Source organism: Diabrotica virgifera, chromosome 4, assembly GCF_917563875.1.
Source record: "Diabrotica virgifera virgifera chromosome 4, PGI_DIABVI_V3a".
Lineage (NCBI taxonomy): Eukaryota > Metazoa > Arthropoda > Insecta > Coleoptera > Chrysomelidae > Diabrotica > Diabrotica virgifera.
This window is the reverse complement of record NC_065446.1, coordinates 49,823,330-49,844,548: the sequence shown is the minus strand read 5'-3', so window position 1 is coordinate 49,844,548 and position 21,219 is coordinate 49,823,330. Positions and strand designations below refer to the sequence as shown.

General features: G+C 32.6%; 1 protein-coding gene across 5 annotated transcripts in view; it reads left to right on the top strand.

Moving 5' to 3' along the window:
- Positions 1-21,219, top strand: part of LOC114327458 (probable serine incorporator) — a 96,716-nt gene that overhangs the window by 69,175 nt on the left and 6,322 nt on the right. For 3 of the 5 annotated variants that reach the window (XM_028276088.2, XM_028276087.2, XM_028276086.2), the window contains exon 6: positions 1,255-1,440. In XM_028276088.2, the coding sequence (XP_028131889.1) occupies positions 1,255-1,440 (186 nt within the window). Of the gene's footprint in view, positions 1-1,254; positions 1,441-8,246; positions 8,286-21,219 lie in introns of all 5 variants that reach the window. The other 2 variants (XM_028276085.2, XM_028276084.2) reach the window with 1 other exon arrangement.

The window sequence follows — 21,219 nt, the reverse complement described above, 5'->3', positions numbered from 1 at the left end:
AATTTAGTTACACTTATATCTTCTGGTTGCTTAAAAAATACAAAGATTTAAAAAAACTTAACGCATTGTCAAAAAAAAAATTCTACAAAAAAATGGTGCGTTTTCGCACCTTTGGCGCTAAATGGGTTAAACAGATCTAGAAGTACAGGTAGAGTTTCATCGTCTAGACAGTGAATATTTAGCGAGGTATAGCTGTTTAAATCCTCTATTTACGAGCAAACACCCCCTTATTCGAACGAATTGAATTGAATCGTGGTGGTAAAGCGTCCTAGGTCTGGATCCCCCGTATGAAAAAAAAAGTTGATTAATAGCAAGCTGAAAATTTGTTAATAGCTTAAGGGTGTCTAGTCGGATAAACTTTGATATATGGGAACACTGGAACAGGGGCAGTTTTAATTGTGGAACAGGTTAAAAATTTGGAACGGCCAGACCACGAAAACGGCACATTTATTTTGTCCGACCGAACAGACTTAAACTCTCCGAACAGAGATTAAACTCTCATGCAAAAATCAGACTGCTATTTATCACCTGTCATAATTCCTGTCATTTGACATATTCTAAATGTTCCACTCATTAAAACGCCCATTTGGTGATAAATAGCAGTCTGATTTTTGCATGAGAGTTTAATCTCTGTTCGGAGAGTTTAAGTCTGTTCTGTCGGACAAAATACATGTGCCGTTTTCGTGGTCTGACCGTTCCAAATTTTTAACCTGTTCCACAATTAAAACTTCCCCTGTTCCAGTGTTCCTATATATCAAAGTTTATCCAACTAGACACCCTTAAGCTATTAACAAATTTTCAGCTTGCTATTAATCAACTTTTTTTTCATACGCGGGATCCAGACCTAGAACCCAAATTGGGTATCATCCATATAATCTTCTAGCTTTCTGTATAATCTTCCATGAATCACCTTTACAAATATTTTGAGGGTATGGCTTATTGTAACATTGTTAGTTATAGTCTGAACAGTCTTTGACATATATTTTTTTGGTATTGCTACAAAGGTGGGATTTTCCGGTTTTATGTATATACTTCCATTAAACAGATCTAGAAGTACAGGTAGAGTTTCATCGTCTAGACATTTCAGTAATTTCGCAGGAATTTTCGTCAGACCTACAGTCTGATTGGGTACATGTGTCCATAATAATATCTACAGTTTGGCATCATTGCATAATGCAACCTGTCACCAGTGAGATGATGTCGATTTTCACAGTAACGTGAAAATATACTAAAATACTATTTTTTGATCTTTAGAAGAATGTAATCCTGGTATGTGGGGTATATTTGGAGGGAAATCTAATAATAAAACAAGCAGCGACTTTGATATAATTGGTTTACTCATCTGGATGTGCTGCGTGCTTTACTCTTCTCTACGCTCTGCAAGCAAATCATCAAAAATTACTATGTCTGAGAGTATGCTAGCCAAGGATACAGGAGCAGGTAAATATAATATGATCAATATTCATATATCTAATAATGCATATCTAATATCTAATAATGCAAAATCGGTCAGCTACATTTTTCTTTAAATGTACTATTAATCACAATTATTGTTTGTTAATCTTCTTCTGAAGCTATTTTCTTGTGGCATCTTAATGCAATTTACTACTTTTGGGGGGAATAAGCTACAATTTTACTTTAAGGGGTTACATAGGTCGTGCGGGTAAAAAAGTGATTTTTAAAAAAAAATTACCTATATCTCGAAAACTAAAAATTATTTTTATTTATAATTGGAACATGTAAAAGTATAGTACTTAAGGTACTCTCAAAAAAATTTTCAGCCAAAAATATTCATTTTTGTAGCGTTGACTGCAATTTTTCGACAACAGCCCTTTTTTTGCGGTGGGCAGCATAACTAAGTCTAGTCTCATCTGAAATCAAAAAGTCAAAAAGTTTCTTGTAGTTTATACCTCTGGCTAGTGAATGAACGAAAGAATTTAAAAAAAAAATTAATTTGAAGATTTTACATTAGTTTAAACACATTTTCGACCCCAATTTTTCTCATTTATTCAAAAATGACCATTTTTAAAGTAGTTTTTTTATAAAACAAAAACAACTTCACCTTATAAAAATTCCTTCGTTCATTCACTAGCCAGAGGTATAAACTACAAGAAACTTTTTGATTTTTTGATTTCAGATGAGACTGGACTTAGTTATTGGCTGAAAATTTTTTGAGAGTACCTTAAGAGGAAACAGTAGCGATCAACAGGTAGCGAAAACGCGTTCCAAGATTGCGGCTGTAATTTTGAATATTTTTCGAGATATTTGGCACACGTATTCGTAATATAACAAAGAATGGCGGTACAGAGCCCAATTTGAACAATATATTAATATGTGGAAATTACTCTGTAATTTAAAAAAAACGAGCCTGTACCGCCATTAAGAAGAACAAAAAAATACACTTTCTTCAAATAAACTTTTTTATCCGATGTCTAGATTTTGTGTCATTTTGGAACTACTAAAATTTTTGATTTCATTAGTAGTTCCAAAATTACACAAAATCTAGGCATCTGATAAAAAAGTTTATTTAAAGAAAGTGTATTTGTTCTTCTTAATGGCGGTACAGGCTCGTTTTTTTAATATTGTATTTAATTACAGAGTAATTTCCACATATTAATATATTTTGCAAATTGGGCTCTGTACCGTCATTCTTTATTATATTACAAATACGTGTGCCAAATATCTCGAAAAAATATTAAAAATTACAGCCGCAATCTTGGAACGCGTTTTGGCTACCTGTTGATAGCTACTGTATCACCTTAAGTACTATACTTTTAAATGTACCAATTATAAATAAAAATAATTTTTAGTTTTCGAGATATAATTCTTTTAAAAAGTCACTTTTTTTTACCCGCAAGAACTATGTAAAAAGATAAACTCAGATTACATAAAAGACATAAATAATAACTTATTAAACAGTCGATCGACAAGTTTAGTGGATTTGCGATCGTGGTTCGAGCCCCAGCCCGGTCATTTGAAATTAATAAAAGGCCAACGTCGTAGTATAAAATTCAATAGAATCTACTTGGTCTGGAATAAACTGGAGTCTGATCGGCCTATGGAGGAGCGGTACGGCAAGGAATAAGGGCTTGGTGATACTCCTCCATAGATCCCTACCGAAGGGCGTTGACGCCTAAGAACGGTGTATACAGGGTGTAACAAAAATACAGGTCATAAATTTAATCACATATTCTGGGACTAAAAATAGTTCGATTGAACCTAACTTACCTTAGTACAAATGTGCACATAAAAAAAGTGACAGCCCTTTGAAGTTACAAAATGAAAATCGATTTTTTCCAATATATCGAAAACTATTAGAGATCTTTTATTGAGAATAGACACGTGGCATTCTTATGGTAGTAGTATCTTAAGAAAAAAATATAGTGAAATTTGGACACCCCATAAACATTTTATGGGGGTTTTGTTCCTTTAAACCCCCCCAAACTTTTGTGTACGTTCCAATTTAATTATTATTGTAGTATCATTAGTTAAACACAATATTTTAAAAACTTTTTTGCCTCTCAGTACTTTTTCGAAAAGTCAGTTTTTATCGAGATATTTTGAATATTTGTCAAATCCACCACATATTTGTATATGGCTAAGTACGATTATGGAGACTTTGTAATAATATGAAAATTTATTTATGATTTACATTTTTAGGTATATTTTGAACCATATTAAAAAAGAAGTAATATCTCGACAAAAAGTGTCTTCTCAAAAAAATACAAAGAGGCAAAAAAGTTTTAAAAATACTGTGTTTAACTAAAGGTACCGCATTAGCAAGTTTAATTGAAACATACACAAACATTTGGGGGGTTTAAAGGAACAAAACCCCCATAAAATTTTTATGTAAACATATTAAAAAAGAAGCCGCAACTCGATAAAAGCTGCCTTATCGAAAAAATACTAAGAGGCAAAAAAGTTTTAGAAATATTGAATTTAACTAATGGTACCACAATAATAATTTAATTGGAACGTACACAAAAGTTTGGGGGGTTTAAGGGAACAAAACCCCCATAAATTTTTTATGGGGTGCACAAATTTCACTATAATTCTTTTTTAAGATGTTCCTGCCATAAGAATGCCACATGTCCATTTTCAATAAAAAATCTCTAATAGTTTTCGATATATTCGAAAAAATCGATTTTCATTTTGTAACTTCAAAGGGCTGTAACTTTTTTTGTGTGCATATTTGTACTAAGGTAAATTAGGTTCATTCGAGCTATTTTTGGTCTCAGAATATGTGATTTAATTTATGACCTGTATTTTCGTTACACCCTGTATATATAATTTTCCTAACCAGCGTATTTATTGGGTTGAATTTCATTTTCTGTGATATCGGTTTCATGTCAGCTAATATATTTTTATGCTTGAACAATTTTTTTTTTAATTTTCGACTTTGTAGATCTGTCCCTGATCAGAGGGCATCTGTAACATCTATTTTATCAGGAACGTGCATCGTCGTGAATAACGTTTGCAAAGCTATATAAAGTATACTAGATACATAAATAATCATAAACAGTTTAATATTCATTTCAGTACTGTTTATTATGCCGCATACTGTATTATTTCAAATGATGATATATGATAATTTGAATAAAATCAAAATAAAAAGTAAGTTATAATAAAAAATGGAGGTGACCGATTAGGACAGTGTGTGGGGTATAAAATAGTTGTTTTTTTTTACCAAAACAATTATTTTATTCGCTTTAACAATATACCTATGGACTGACTAAATATTTAAATAATTTAAATCGTAATTTCCACAACTACGAACGTGATGAGAAATTCAAAACTGTGAAATTTCTAATTCCTTAATAATTTCACATTGAAAGTCATAAAACCCTATTTGTAAAAGACTAAAATCTGCAGTTAATAACTGTTTTACAAATTATGTACAGTGGAACCCCGATAAGTCGGCCCCCGATAACCCGGACCGATTTTCATCAGACAAACATTTCAACAATAAAAATGTACTATCCGTTGCAAGATAATTCGGATGGAATTCCCCAGATTATTTTGTGCTTGATATCGGCCCAGTCTCTTAATCTAAGGAATTCCAGCCGAATTATCTTGCAAGTGATAGTATGTAATATAATATTTGAGAGATAATGTAGTATTTGTGTAATTTGAACTATGTATACGATAGTAAAAATGACTCATGGCACACGGCGGTGGCGGCAGAGCGACGGTCATTGTCTCGGATTTACCGGAAACACGGGCACCTGTTATTTCTTTATTTATTTCAAACTGTCTTAGCAGTGTTTAAAAAATACTAAAAGACTATTAAAAAAATTCTTTTTTAAACAATGGTCTTAGTTTTCACTGTTCATAACAACGTTCCGATTGTGACTGTATTGTGTGTAGTACAGTCTTGTATTGTTTGCTTCCGTTTGCTTAGGTTTGTGTTTGCTTGTTTTTAATAATTTAGATGTGTAGGTACTGTGCATATATATTTCATGTTATTTCAATTATAATGGAGTTTATCTGTAAGTATACCGTATTTTATTAATTTTTACCATATTCTCCGGCTTACCCGGATTTTCGATAACCCAGATCGGCCGCGGTCCCGATTAATCCGAGTTATCGAGGTTCCACTGTACATTCAAAAAAAAAAATGGGGAAATCACATATTACGTCGGTAGACAAAACCACCCCGTTTCGAGCCTTAAAACTTTCTACTCTTTTGTTTCTATCCTTTTTGTTTTACCTCTTCTTCTTCCGACCGGCCTATTTAGCATAGTTATATTAGTAGGATCACTTTCATTCATCCGCATAACGTGGCCGACCCATCTTAGGCGGTTTATTTTGATAGCCTTCACGATATCTGCATTACCAAAAAGTGTATGGAGTTCGAAATTATACCGCCTTCTCCACATACCCTGTTCGTTAGTTCTGCCATTATGATCCGTAATACTTTTATTTCAAAGATTCGTAGTAACTCTTCATGTAGAGTGGGCATTGCCCATGTTTCCGATCATAGCGTGAGCACTTCTCTCACGTACGAGTCTAGCGAATCTCCCTGGCGTATTCCTAGTTAGTTGTAAATGGTTCTGAAATACCCTCTTGTACCTGCATTTTACATTCGACTTTCGTCATTGTCATTTTAGTTCATTCTACCAATCCTTTTGGTATTCCAAATTCGTTGGGGTCTCTCAACAGCATCCTATCTTAAGCTATCTTAAGGGGATAGGCGCAAAATCTTAGTCCAATGCTATTTAAATGCATTCATTTTTTTTTCGAATCCTGAGAAAACGAATAAGTATTTTAGAAAAATTAAAACGCAGAATGAAAAATTACATTGTTGCCGAGGGCCGAAAGTCCCTGAAAACTTCTATAATAATAGTCTCCCGTTTCATACCGCTAAACGCGGCTTTCGGATTATAGCACGGTAGTCTGCTATGTCAGGGCCTACGGTATACAAGGAAGGTATTTTTTTCTAACAGGACCAGTGCTACGCTTCAACCGCCTATTATTACCCCTGGTTTTACCCAAGGTACTAATTTTATTCAGGCTGTGTCGACCTGGGGCCTATCTGGGAATCGCCTATCTGCGTGGAAGTCAGACATCCACCGTCTGAGCTATCTGGGCCCCTAAACTTCTATAATGTTTATTTTAAAAAGTTACAGAGGTAAAAAAAAGAGAAAATTTAGTGTGATTTTTAATTTCAAATATTTCATTAAAAAAACTTTTTGTTTATTCTAAGGAACTCGGTAATAATGTAATATTTCATTCTGCTTTTAAATTTTTCAAAATTATTTATTAATTTTCTCAAGATAAAAAAAAAATAATGTATTTAAATAGCATTTGCGCCTAGCCTCTTAAAGTCTATGAAGATATAATGGCAGTCTATGGCGTACTCCGTCGTTTTTCTAATATTTGTCTGATGGATATTATGTGATCAATGGTAGATCTATTTTTCAAAAGCCTGTTTGGTAGGATCATGTTATATTGTCAGTATACTGTGAAAATCGTTAGTTAAGTAAAATTGTGTATGCTGTATTAATCATGGTTCCTTTTTCGTGTATAGGGTATAAATTCCAGTATTGCAATCTTTTGTTAAACGCGTTCTTACCATATCTGTACTAATAGTTTGTGAAAGACGGTTACAAACGTCTGGTCGCCACATTTAAATATTTCTGCGGGGTATCGCAGTTGCAGACAATAGGGAACTTGCACATTTTCTTTTATTACATAATAATGTTCAGTTTTGTATAAAAATGAGATTTCCAAAATTTCACACTTCAAAAACTCATAATTACTTAAAACTACAAATTTAAAGTCTTCTGTATCTTAAAATAGTTCAAACGACCCGTGACGTCACAGAGTTTAACTATGTGGTTCAGTTTATGGTTATATTTACGTATATTCTTCTTCTTCTTTAGTTTATTGGCCTCCACCTACTTGGGTATTTAGCCAGATCGTCGTCGGGGAATAAAGGAAAATATTTATATTCTAATGACATTTATCGTATGTCATTGTAATAAAATATACCAGTTTGTTGAGATTGCAGTTTGATACAGTTTTGAAGGAAACGAAAGAAGGTTTACTATTGAAAATAAAACCATTTTGTAAATGTACAAATTTTCTATGAATAGTTCAAACGATCAAAAACATTTGTAACGTCACATAACTGTATTTTCTACTGACGTTTATAATGTCTAATTTAAAATTATATATACGATTGGTGTAGAATGTAAACATACAACCCCGTGACGTCACGACGCGTTTTGGGGTGGCTGGTATAAGTTGAATTTTTAGTCGTCTTTAGGGGCCAAACGAAAGACAAACGAAACTTTTTTATTTTTGATACAGGTTCTAAATTATGTTCTGTTGTGATTTATACAATTTTTTTCGAATTTAAAATTTTATGCAAGTTCCCTATTAAAAATTCAATAAATATATATTTTATTTACCCCCAATGCATGGTTATTTCCCAATGAATCACTCTTTTTAATAATTGGATGTTTTTTTCGTATCTAATGTAATATTTTTTTAAATGTTTATTCAGTTCAGTTTATTTTTGTTATAAATGATAGGTTCGTTAATATTTTCATTGTTTCGTAGATGTCTTTACCTAGTGTTGTGTGACGCATGCTTTTAAATTATATTTTGCTTTCTATTTTCATTTTTTAGTGAATGGTTATCCTTGGCATTGTGTAGTGACCAATATGTTTTGCCTATTTTTCATTTATATTTTAAATTGTTGATAATCAAATTCTAATTATATATATTTTTTTATTCAGTAAAAGACTATGGATCAGACAATTTAGTTGACAACGAAGGTAGGACAATAATTTTGAAGTTAGTTGTTGAAGACTTTGTGAATGTTGTAATATGAATATCCGGTCTAGTCTCAAAAATCCAACAAATTAATGAACATCTAATTTACCAATAACACAGCTGAACCGGTTTTCCAGTTTCATATCATGTAAAACTGATGCACGGAAGTGATCCCTAGATCAATACCTAACAAGGTCGGTCCGACATCGTAGGTCCGATGTCGTCAGACTAAGGAAACTGTCGGTTCAGTCTTATTAGGAAACTAATAATCTACAGTACATCGTCCTTTTGGGAAGATGATTACAAGTCTTAAAAATGATCTTAACTGCTTCATTTGAGCGGGTCTACCACTTTCTAAAAAATTTCAGAGTACAGGTTGGACGCGTTTCGGCGTCCCGCGTCATTAACAATACGAACTCAATATAAACGTAAAGGAGACAAACCTTATGATCATGAGCAAGAACAAGATTACAGGCGGTCAACATTACAACTACCTCGGCAACATAATAAATGAAGAATGGACCAACAACCAAGAGATAGAGCGCCAATTGGAAAAGCTAGATCCACATTCAACCGTATGGGGGCCTTTTTCAAGAGCCACAACCTTTCACTTAGTATAAAAGTATGAATGCTGTGATGCTACGTCTTCTCTGTCCTTTTTTATGGCGTTGAATCGTGGACCTTGAACGAAGATATGTGCAGAGGATTAGAAGCATGTGATTGATATATCGAAGAGCTATATCGGAGAGTTCTTAAAATCCCGTGGACTGGTCGTGTCACAAATAAGGAGATCCTCAGAAGAATGAAGAAGAACCGAGAGGTTCTGAGCACCATTAAGTCTCGAAAGTTAGAATACTTTGGACAAATTATGCGAAATTAATCAAGATATGCCTGTAAAGGATTTATATTAGCATCCAAAAAATAAGAGTTAATCCATATCGATTTAATTTTTTAAAGTCTTAAGCAAATATTATTTACATGCATTGTTTGGATTTCGTAAATGGGTGACATTGGTTTTGTAATCTAGGCCACGCATTTTGAAAACACCGAAGTCAGCAATTATACTGCTATTAGTAATTCACGGTCACATTCAAGTATGGTCAATCATAACAAACAATTGCGATTTATTTATAGATACGTAGAAAGTAAAGAAAGAGATGATTAATTATTCAGAAACCGAGGTGGTTAGAGTAGAGACGTTATCCATCCCTTACACCAACTAGTTACTGTCGTACATGGTGACTTAAATAAATATATTGCGGTAATTAGTGTTTCAACTTAATCAACCCCATCATCGGGGGTTGCAACCCCCGTACCATCATATGCCCTCCTACAAGCCATCCTGTAAGAAAAGATATTTGGAAAGCGAGGTCCAGGAAGAAGAACATCCTGGTTGAAGAACTTAAGAACCTGGTTCAACACAACATCTGTTCAGCTTTTCCGCGCTGCTGCAGATAAATAAAGATTGCCATGATAGTCACCAACATTCGTCACGGATAGGCACATCGAGAAGCAGAAGATGAGTGAAAAGTGATACATTCACTTCAAATGATTGTAGTACATTGAACTATAGCGGTCGTCGGTGGTAATAGTATCACTTTTTTCTCTTTATATAGAGGACGATTCACGTAAACCAGAAATTAAATTTATATTCGCAAATAATCGGACACGAATTCTAAAAATTTGCACTTCCTTATAACTGTGACTGGTCTACATCCACACTGAAACATGTACAGCTTGCTGTGAAGTCCGGAAAAACTGGAAGTCGCCAGAAACTTTGGTACTTTTAATGGAACACCATTAGGTATATGAATGAAAGAAATCTTACCCAGCTCGACTTGAGCAACATAGACATACACAACCAGGGCGCGAGGATATATATCCACTGATATATATCATGATATATATCATGATATATATCATGATATATATCGTGATATACAGGGTGATTGATTAGTGTGAGGAAGCTCAGTAGATCTGTTATAGTAAAAATTACAAAAAAAAGTTATTGACAAAAATTGTAGGCAGCTTTAAACTCCACATTTTAAAATTAGTTACAATCTTACAGGGTGTTCCATAAGATGGCGGCAGACGAAACTTATGTTTTTTTAAATGGAACACCCTGTATTTTATTTTAAATTTGAAATCTACTTCACTTGCACATCACAACAATGTAAAATTTTATTATGTTATACCGGGTACTTAAAAAGTTATAGCCAATATTACCTGAAAATCGTATCAAGTTTAACTCCCTGTATAATTAAACAGGAGTATAGGAACATTGATCTGTTGAAACCGTAGTTTTTTAATAATTGTTAAAATTTATAAAACATATTCGTTTTCATAATATTCGTTAAATCAAATACAGGGTAAGTCAAAATGCAAGTACATTATTTTCTTGGTAATTTTAAATAGAACACCCTGTATTTTATATCACTATCGAAAAGTACTAATATCGTACTTCAAATTTTATGAAGTACTCCCTATACCTAAAGTTATTAGTTTTCTAGCTATTTTTATTTTTCCATCAAAGTATTAATTTGGTAGATATTTTAACGTTTACCAATAATTATTGTGAGTTGGCCATAATTGATTTGTCAGAAACTGACAGTTTGACATTATTTTTTATTAATTCAGTAACGAAATAACGACATAGAAAAGAAAACAATTTATTTCAAATAAAATTTATAAAAACTAACCGACGGAAAATTAAAAAAAAAGTAACAACACAAAAAAATTAAAAACAACAGTAATTTTACCTTATCTTACTTAAGTAAGGTGTTCAAAATGACCTTCCAAAACATCTATGCATACTTGAAAGCGGTCATTGAAAGAGTTGCTTACATTACTAAGCATTTGTAACGAAATATTTTGAAATACAATCCGGATTTTATTTTTCATATCATCCCTTGTTGTTGGAGTTATTTTATATACTTCGTTCTTAACGTGACCCCAAAAAAATGAGTCAGTCCATTTTATTGAACTCTGGTGACCTTGGGGGCCACCTTACCGGTCCATCCCTTCCGATCCATCTTTCACCAAACTGATCATTAAGTTCACCACGTACTAATTCGTTGTGGTGCGCAGGAGCACCGTCATGTAGAAACCACATTGGTTCACGTATATTAAGTGGAACCTCTTCTAATAATATCGGTAACTGATTTACGATAAAATCTAAATAAATCTCACCATTTAAGTTATCTTCAAAAAAATATGGTCCTACTACATGGTTACCGACGATACCTCCCCACACATTTAGAGACCATCTTGTTTGACTATGTGTTACTATGTGGTATGGATTACTTGTTGAATAGTAGTGAAAGTTATGCCTATTAACAGAACCGTTTCGATGGAATGTAGCTTTATCATCAAATAGGACATAATCAAAAAAATCTCTCTGCTCATTAATTTTTTCTAAGGCCCATTCACAAAATACTATACGTTTCTGAAAATCATCATTATTTAATTCTTGGTGCTTTTGAATATGATAAGGGTGCATCTTGTTTTTAGATAGAATGTTTTGAACAGAGTAGTAACTAAGTTCTTGTTCATTGGAAATACTCCTTATACTTGTGTGTGGGTTTTCTGTAACTGCCATCAGCACACTCATTTCCTTTTCCTCTCTCACACTAGTTTTTGTTCGTTCATGTTTTTCATAATTCACTGAACCAGTGCGGTTAAATCTATCTTTCAATTTTTCAAATGTGTCTTGTCTAGGTTGCCGCCTATCTGGAAACCGTTCTGGATAAATTCTAGCTGATAGTAATGAATTTTTATTGCATTCCCCCAAAATCCAGATCATATCTACCATTTCATCAGTAGTAAAATTCATTATTGCTAATTTAACTTGAATTAATTACTCAATTACTAAATAATAATTGTTGCCAATTTACGGTGCACCCCAATATTGAATTAATAAACAATAATGTCAAACTGTCAGTTTCTGACAAATCAATCATTGCCAACTCACAATAATCATTGGTAAACGTTAAAATATCTACCAAATTAATACTTTGATGGAAAAATAAAAATATCTAGAAAATTGATAACTTTAGGTATAGGGAGTACTTCATAAAATTTGAAGTACGATATTAGTAATTTTCGATAGTGATATAAAATACAGGGTGTTCTATTTAAAATTACCAAGAAAATAATGTACTTGCATTTTGACTTACCCTGTATTTGATTTAACGAATATTATGAAAACGAAAATGTTTTATAATTTTTAACAATTATTTAAAAACTATGGTTGCAATAGATCAATGTTCCTATTCTGTTTTTTAATTATACAGGGAGTTAAACTTGATACGATTTTCAGCTAATATTGGTTATAACTTTTTAAATACCCGGTATAACAAAATAAAACTTTACATTGTTGTGATGTGGAAGTGAAGCAGATTTCAAATTTAAAATAAAATATAGGGCGTTCCATTTAAAAAAACATAAGTTTGGTCTGCCACCATCTTATGGAACACCCTGTAAGATTGTAGCTAATTTTAAAATGTGGAGTTTAAAGCTGCCTACAATTTTTGTTAATAACTTTTTTTTGTAATTTTTACTATAACAGATATACTGAGCTTCCTCACACTAATCAATCACCCTGTATATCATGATATTTATATTATATATATCATGATATATATCAGTATTTTATTTCGTACTAATTTTCGCCTCATTTTTTTTTACTCATTTTTGACAAACTTACTGGACGACCATCGTTTTGGGAGAAAGACTTACTGCCGAACAAAAAGAACAGGCTTATGAATATTTAAATTCAATCAACACAGATTATGTTCCGTTTGTAATATCCCTAACTTCGAAGTCTAAACCTTTTCCGTCTTTCATGTATGGTCCAAATTTCAAAAAAAAACATCTTCATTCTTATGATGGAAGTCTGTTCCAATCGCTGAATCTGCTTGGCCTGATAAAAACATATTTCTGCATTCCAAATTACGAAATAATTTAGGAACCGAAAATGCTGCTAAACTATTCATGTTTAAATATTTAAACAGTTCTTCATACCAAAAACATGACAATTTGGAATGGATATTGCCTGAACAAGAAACTGAAAGAAGGGAAAATGAAGAGGCAGAATTAAGTCTTGGGTGCTTTACTGGTATTGATTCAGACACTTCCCATGTTGAACCATCATCTTAATTAATTTTCTAAATTTTGATTTTGTTTTTTAAATGTTCAGAATTTTAAGTTATTTTGGAAAAATTGAAATACCTATATGTTTAAGTTAATGTTTTCAAAATTTTTAGTTAATTTAGTTGTTACTTGGATACTCGTATCATTTTGTTTTCTGTTTATGTAACATACTACGTACGTTTATATTTTTGTATAAATATATCTTTTATACTGTTATATTTTTGTATTTTTTATTTAAAGTAAAAATATATCTTTTGTACTGTTACATTTTACATTTAGAGTCTTATTTTGGTCAATTTAGTTTCTCTATTGAAATGTTTTTCAAAATATCATAAATATATAAATATCACATTTTGGATATATATCGGATATATATCATATATATCCGATATTTTGATATTTATATAAATATCATGGATATTTTGTGCCCTGTACACAACATTCAACACTTCTTTATTAAATACAAATTTTACTTACACTATTTCATCACTCGCTGTTACAATTTTTACTGACTCCATACTCTTACCTTTGCTCATCTGACATGTCATACAAAAGGTATATGTCGCAGAAGGTATATGTTTTATAATTTATAAACTGCTTTTTACGTTTACTTTAACGTATTTGCTCTCGATACATAATAATCATTCTGTTTTTCGTATTACAACATTCACTGATGTAGTCTTAATCTCTTTTATTATTTATATGCTTTATACATATTTTACTTCATTATGTAGTGTATTGGAGCAAATTAATGTGCCTACGAGATACCAAATATTCCAGTACTAGCTAAATTTGCAATAAATAATAAAGGACACCGCACGCATCTTACGGAGAATATAATGTCAATCAAATGAAATAAAATTTACATGAATAGATTGGTCTTGAAATTACACTAATTTCATATAATTGTCTTAACTCTCTATTTTGAATAATAAGAGCGTAAATTGATATAAATAAATCTAAAATCAAATGGGAATGTACGTGTGTCAAAGAGAGAAAATAGTTATTTATGAAACAGTTCGTGAAGTATGCTTTTTGCAAACGCACGCGATGTTTAGAGCAAGAGCGACAGTGGAGTGAGTTCTATACATCGCGTAAGTTTGCAAAAAGTACTTCACGCACAGTTTCATACAATATTTTATCTACGATAAACAAATAAAAAACTGTAGCTCTTCGTCACTGGAATTCATTTCTATTCTACAATTTTAGAACTTTGACATTTAAAAATTCTAACTTCTTTCAAACCACAAAACTGTCAAAACTTTTGTTGTAATTTATTGCTCACATATCATCACCATGACAACGCGAAAGTTAAGGATATTTGATTTATATGAAAGTGTGCCAAAAAAACAGTGCGAAAAAGTAAATCCCATTTAAAATACATTGTTACTTCATGCACACTTTAAATCCTTCACGTACTGCTATCTATAATGACAGTTTTCACAAACTAAAAACTTATACATAATATTATGAGATAAAGTAGATAAAATATTTTATCTACTCTGTCATAATATTATGTATAAGTTTTTAGTTTGTGAAAACTATCATTATAGATAGCAGTGCGTGAAGGGTTTAAAGTGTGCGTGAAGTAACAATGTATTTTAAATGGGATTTACTTTTTCGCACTGTTTTTGACACACTTTCATATAATCAAATATCCTTAACTTTTGCGTTGTCATGGTGATGACATAATGAACAATAAATTACAACAAAAATTTTGACAGTTTTGTGGTTTGAAAGAAATTAGAATTTTTAAATGTCAAAGTTCTAAAAATTGTAGAATAGAAATGAATTCCAGTGACGAAGAGTTACAGTTTTTGAAGTTATACTTCTTTAGGCGCGATTGTGAGTAAAATTTCATAATTCTGCGCGCATGCGCACACAGACAGTATGACGTTTAGTTGCTAAATCTTTCAAGTTATGTACAGTCCGTCTAATTTACTTACCGTTGTACGTCATTATCTACGCCAGAGATCTAAGTTGACATAGTTGCCAAAGTATAAAAAAATCCTGAATCCATTTTAAATCAAATAGATCACATAATTATTGTAAACGTGGATTATACAACAAAACAAATTAATATTCAATGTAAATAAATAAAAACTTAAGAAATAGAGAACAAGAATTAAGTTATAATCATTTAAGATTTGCAGTGCAAGCGTTTTTGCACTGCATTGTTTAATTATTAAAAAACGGCTCCGAACTCTTGGGAGAAGCCGATAGGTGTCTTTGTGTATGTCTACAATAACAACTAAAAAAGTTATCAGATACCTCGATTATTCCAAGTCGTGATAAAATTAGGTGAAATTTATATTTTTATAGTAGATGATCTTTTTATAGTAAAGTAAATAATAACAACAGTAAATATAATAGAACAGATACTTATAGTAAAGAATATAAACAAATATGAAGTGTCATCATCGCAACTGTCAAATAAATGTTACCAATTTATTCTAAAATGTCACCTTCATTCGATTACAGTTACAGTGTGTTCCGAACAAATGTGCTTCATAAAAACGCTTTATAATCCATTTATACAAATTAAATGAAACATATTATTGTGTATTTCTTTAGGTTAACATTAATAGAAATCTTAAAATATTATTTCTACGCGTATATAATAAAATATGTCTAGTGGCTGTAATTCCAGTGTACTCGGCAAAATGATTCTAAAAAGGAACACACCTACCGCCAAATATTTCGTGTTGGTATCATGCGACGTCACAGGCTATGACGCGGATGACGTGCAACGGTTAGTAAATTAGACGAAGTTTATAAATATATCAGTGCAAGAAAAGGCGTGAAAAGAATATATTAGTGTTTTTAGTAAATATATTTATTATAACTTTTGTGTCTTTGGATTTGTCTTCCTCAGGAGTAAGATGAGTATTATTAAAACATTTTATTGTATATTTATTATACTTCACCTTGTCTGTTTGTTACCGTGAATTGTCATTAGGTACGTCCGAACCGATACAGACACAGTCCTCGTAGCGTATTTGGTATAGCATTCGGCCAGAAATCGAGAGGTCTTGAGTTCGAATCCGGAGCAATCCTATACTTTTTTTTTTTTTGAAAGCGATAAGCACAAAATTAGTTTGGTGTTTAAGAAAAATTAAAAGAAACTGTTTAAAGTATATTTATTTTTAAGAAATCATATAATAGAAGTATAACTTCTTACGTGCGTACAAAGTACACACACATTCTTTTTTTATTTGTTTATCGTAGATAAAATATTGTATGAAACTGTGCGTGAAGTACTTTTTGCGAACTTGCGCGATGTATAGCACTCGCTCCCTTGTCGCTCGTGCTCTAAACATCGCGTGCGTTTGCAAAAAGCATACTTCACGAACTGTTTCATAAATAACTATTATAATTCGCTAAGCCATAAAGGTCGATTCGCATTTTACGGAACGTCACGGACCGACAACGATACGTGAAAACTGTCGCTCATTCACACTATACGTGTGTCGTGCGGTGGTGTAATAACGTTCACCAAGATTTGTCACGTCGTTCAGTTACAACAAAAATTTAAGCGATGAGCAAATTAAGCAAAGGAAAATTCGCAATCATTGCATAATGCTGGACGAAGAGGAGCACGCAAGCAACGGACCCAAGAAAAAGTTGTGGGTACGAAGTATGTTTCTTAATAGAAAATAAGAAGGGGAGTCGGTACCATACATTGTTTAAAGAACTAGATCATGACGAAATTTGTTTTTATATATACTTCAGAATGTCTCGGGATCAGTTTTATGCACTATGTATAGTTGAAACTTCAAACTGAAGAGATGATCTCGCCAAATATTCAATTGGAATCTATAGGAATAAAAGGCAGGTTTCGAGCATCTAGTTTATTAAATCTGGCCCAAGTATACTTTCGCTAACTTAGCATCATCAGGGGCATTTCGTCAAATTAGGAAGATATCCCAGCAAAGTGCAACATTGGCAAGAAATTTTAAAAAAAATTTAAAACTGATAAATACATATAACACACACTGGACAAAGGACAAACAGATCAAAATTAAATAAAGATTATGCTACATCTTAGCAAGTCAAAATGAAAGAACAATGAATGATACTAATGAAATGAAATATTCAATTGATTCACGGTCGGTTTTATACTTTCCGCATTTACATACTAGAAATATGCAGAAATGGACAGGCAACCACACTAAACGTCACGTCAACCTATTGTTCCAGAGAAACGTTGACGTTCTGAGAGCGGGACATTTCGTGATGGTGCCGACATATGAGAACATCCTGACTTAAAATCAGAGACATGTTAACCGTAGACGAGGCTAGTCATATGCCACTCAATGCATCGGTGTGTAACGCCGATATCAAGGTCGCTATTGGTCAGTATTCATTTTGAGTGGTCTAGCCATCTTTGTCCGTCATATATGAGCGGTATCGCTTAGTAAAAAGAGATAGATAGACCACCGATCGACTACCGCGCGTTACGCTTTTTTGCTTAGTATGCCTTGTCTACGGTTAACATGTCTCTGCTTAAAATACACTACAGAATATTTTGACGGGATGTTGCCGGTTTGTGACGTGACGTTGACGTTCCGTAAAATGCGAATCGACCATAAATCTTTCTGAGAGATTAGGGCATAGGCTTACTCTTAGCTTATCTTATTATTATTGATAATAAAGTAGGTATAATTTGGTCAGTCGTACTTCCTCTAATCGGCTTAAGCTCACGATGGGTAGGCTATTTTCAATTGCCGCCAAAAAAAGTGTATTTTATGAATGACAGTTTTATGGAATTCAAAAATGCGATTTCGATAAACTTTAATTACAATTAACGCCGTTACTAATTAAAATTTAGAGTTGGTGCAATGATATGAAATGATTGTAATTTCGGGACGAATCTATTCATTAAAATGTTATTTCATTTGAGTGACATATTATTTTCCATAAGATGTGTGCGGTGTCCTTTATCCGATTATTTTTCAATTGACTTGAAATTTGATCAAAAAGAAAGATACTTCCAAGATAGCTCACAAAAAATAATTTGTGTTGTTTTGGGTAGTCTGGTTTATTCACTTATTCTAGGTGTAATCCTAAGTTTCGGTAGAATTTAGAAAATAATATTGTGTATTTATTTACTTATAGAGGCACACTCACTGTCAGTTCGTATTTCGTAAAGGTTTTGTATGCTGAATGGAGATCCCACGGTCAAAAACTAGAGCTGCCGTAGGCACACTCACTGTCAGTTCGTATTTCGTAAAGGTTTTGTATGCTGAATTGAGATCCCACGGTCAAAAACTAGAGCTGCCGTTTTTGATGGGTTTATCTACTCCCATTCTAGCACTCCGATAGGAGACTCATTATGGACTACTAATTCAGCCAGTTCCATATAGACGGAGAGGCTGCGCCGAAAAATCTCTCTGAATTTACTAAAGCTAGTTTTTTCACTGTTGATTACCGTGATTGTGTAGAGAAGCATACTGCGGTCGGTCAAGCGAAACGTAGAACAGGGGTTACTGAGAGGGTATCAAAGTTGCTTTCCTACGAAGGTAATTATTTCCATTTACTAGGGCTAAAAATCAGTAGACACATACTAAATTAAATATAAATAAAAGTTATTATAGTCGGTCAACTGTATGACGGGACAGAGCCGGTCGGTCGGCCCCAATGAATGTACAGGGTTATTCACTATATTTTGACCCCCCCTCTAAACTGCTTTATTTACAGTATTAAACAAAATGTAAAATACAAAAGTTATTCGATTTTTTAATTATGATTTTTTGACATATATATCGTACTAGTGACGTCATCCATATGGGCGTGATGACGTAATCGACAATTTTTTTTTAACCTTCGGATGACCAAGCGGGAGAAATTGTGACCCCAGCGTATGTTTTTCTTTAATAAATTCAAAAGTATTTTCAATTTTTAACTCATTATTTTTTTATTTGAATATCATTCTAGATATCCTCATATTTTGAAATAAAAAAAATTCCCTATATTTTACGAATAAAAAATATATTCTGAAGTTAATGTTTAGTAAAATAGCGTCTATTATGTGTAATTCCAAGTAGTTTTACGCTAATGACGACGACTTTGCAAAGTAACAAGACACTTACTCAACATACACATTACACATGACACTAACACTCATGTTGTGACTGGCTGAATGACACAAAGTCCTGCCATAAAAAAAATAAAATTAAAAAAAAACGAAAAACTTAAATTAAAAACTTAAATCATCTTTTTGTTAATTGTCATTTTTGACCTGGGGTCATTCCCCCCCCCCCTGGTCATCCGTGCAACAAAAAAAGGTTGGTCATCGGAAGGTTAATGAGAATAGGGGTCGTGTGCTAGCTCATTTGAAAGTTTATTCAATTCTCTATGCAGTAATATAAACATTAAGATCATTATGTATACAAAGGGTGTCCAAAATTAAACAATTAATTTAATTAAAAAAATTTTTTTTGGACACTGTATAAAAAATCATGTTAATGTTTATATTACTGAATAGGGAATTGAATAACCTTTCAAATGAGCTAGCATACGACCCCTATTCTCATTAAAAAAATTGTTGATTACATCATGATGACGTCACTAGTACGATATATATGTAAAAAAATCATAATTAAAAAATCGATTAACTTTTGTATTTTACATTTTTTTCTAATTCTGTAAATAAAGCAGTTTAGAGGGGTCAAAATATAGTGAATAACATTGTACATTCATTGGGGCCGACCGAAGAGAAATTTTTCAGCGCTGCCTCTTGGACTAATAGTGTCGTTTAGGTTATTGCCATTTGGACAAAGTTGGTATTGTCATTTGCAATGCAAACAACACACCCATCATCATCAGTGGCGTTACAGCTCTTTATGAGCTAAAGCCTTCTTCAGAACAATCCTCCATTCGCCTCTGTCTCTGGCAACTCTTTTCGATGCTCTAATTCCAATAGATTTTACATCATTCTGTAAGTTGTCTTGGTACCTAAGTCTCGGTCTTCCTCTTGCTTGTTGTTCTATCGGTCGTCTTCGTTCAAAAATTTTTCTGACTATGGCATCTTCCTCTCCCCCGATTACATGCTTTATTCATCTAAGGCTCCATTCTCCTTAATGGATTTTACAACGTCAGGTTCTCCAAAACTTCTATACAACTCCAAGTTTTAATGCCTGCGCCACAAACCTTGTTCTTTTATCCCTCCATATATTAGGATTTTTTGCTTGTTTGAGCAGTTCTTGGCCATTCTGTGTAAGTGACCCAGTTTCTGAATCATTTGTTAGCACTGGTCTTATTAGTATTTTGTAAACAGTCAATTTAATTTTTCGAGGTATTTTTGAGGCTATCTGTCTTCTTAAGCCATAGTAACACCTATTGGCGAGCACAATTCTTCTTTTAATTTCTTCACTGAGACTGTTATCTTTAGTTAGCAGTGAGTCTAAGCCTAAGCCTAACACACCCATTATGATACCATATACAGTGTGTCCACGGATGGGGTGCCCAAGAGGAAAAACTTTTTATTTTCAATTTTAGCGAAAAATGTCATTCTTGATATAAAGTTTTGCTTATTCTAAAACCCCATAAAACGAAATAAAATTCAAGTTTTTCAAATCCTGCTTAATTTTGTAGCCAATTTTATGTAAATCCCTATAAATGTTTGCACTAAGTTCGAAATTGTAACAATAATAACTTATGAGAACAACCCTTCCGCTTCTGTGGATTTTCCTCCTCGAACCATCCAATTATTTAATAATTAAATAATTAATAACCAATATTTATCGCAAGATAAACTCTTTATTGAACGCTTAACATTGTCGA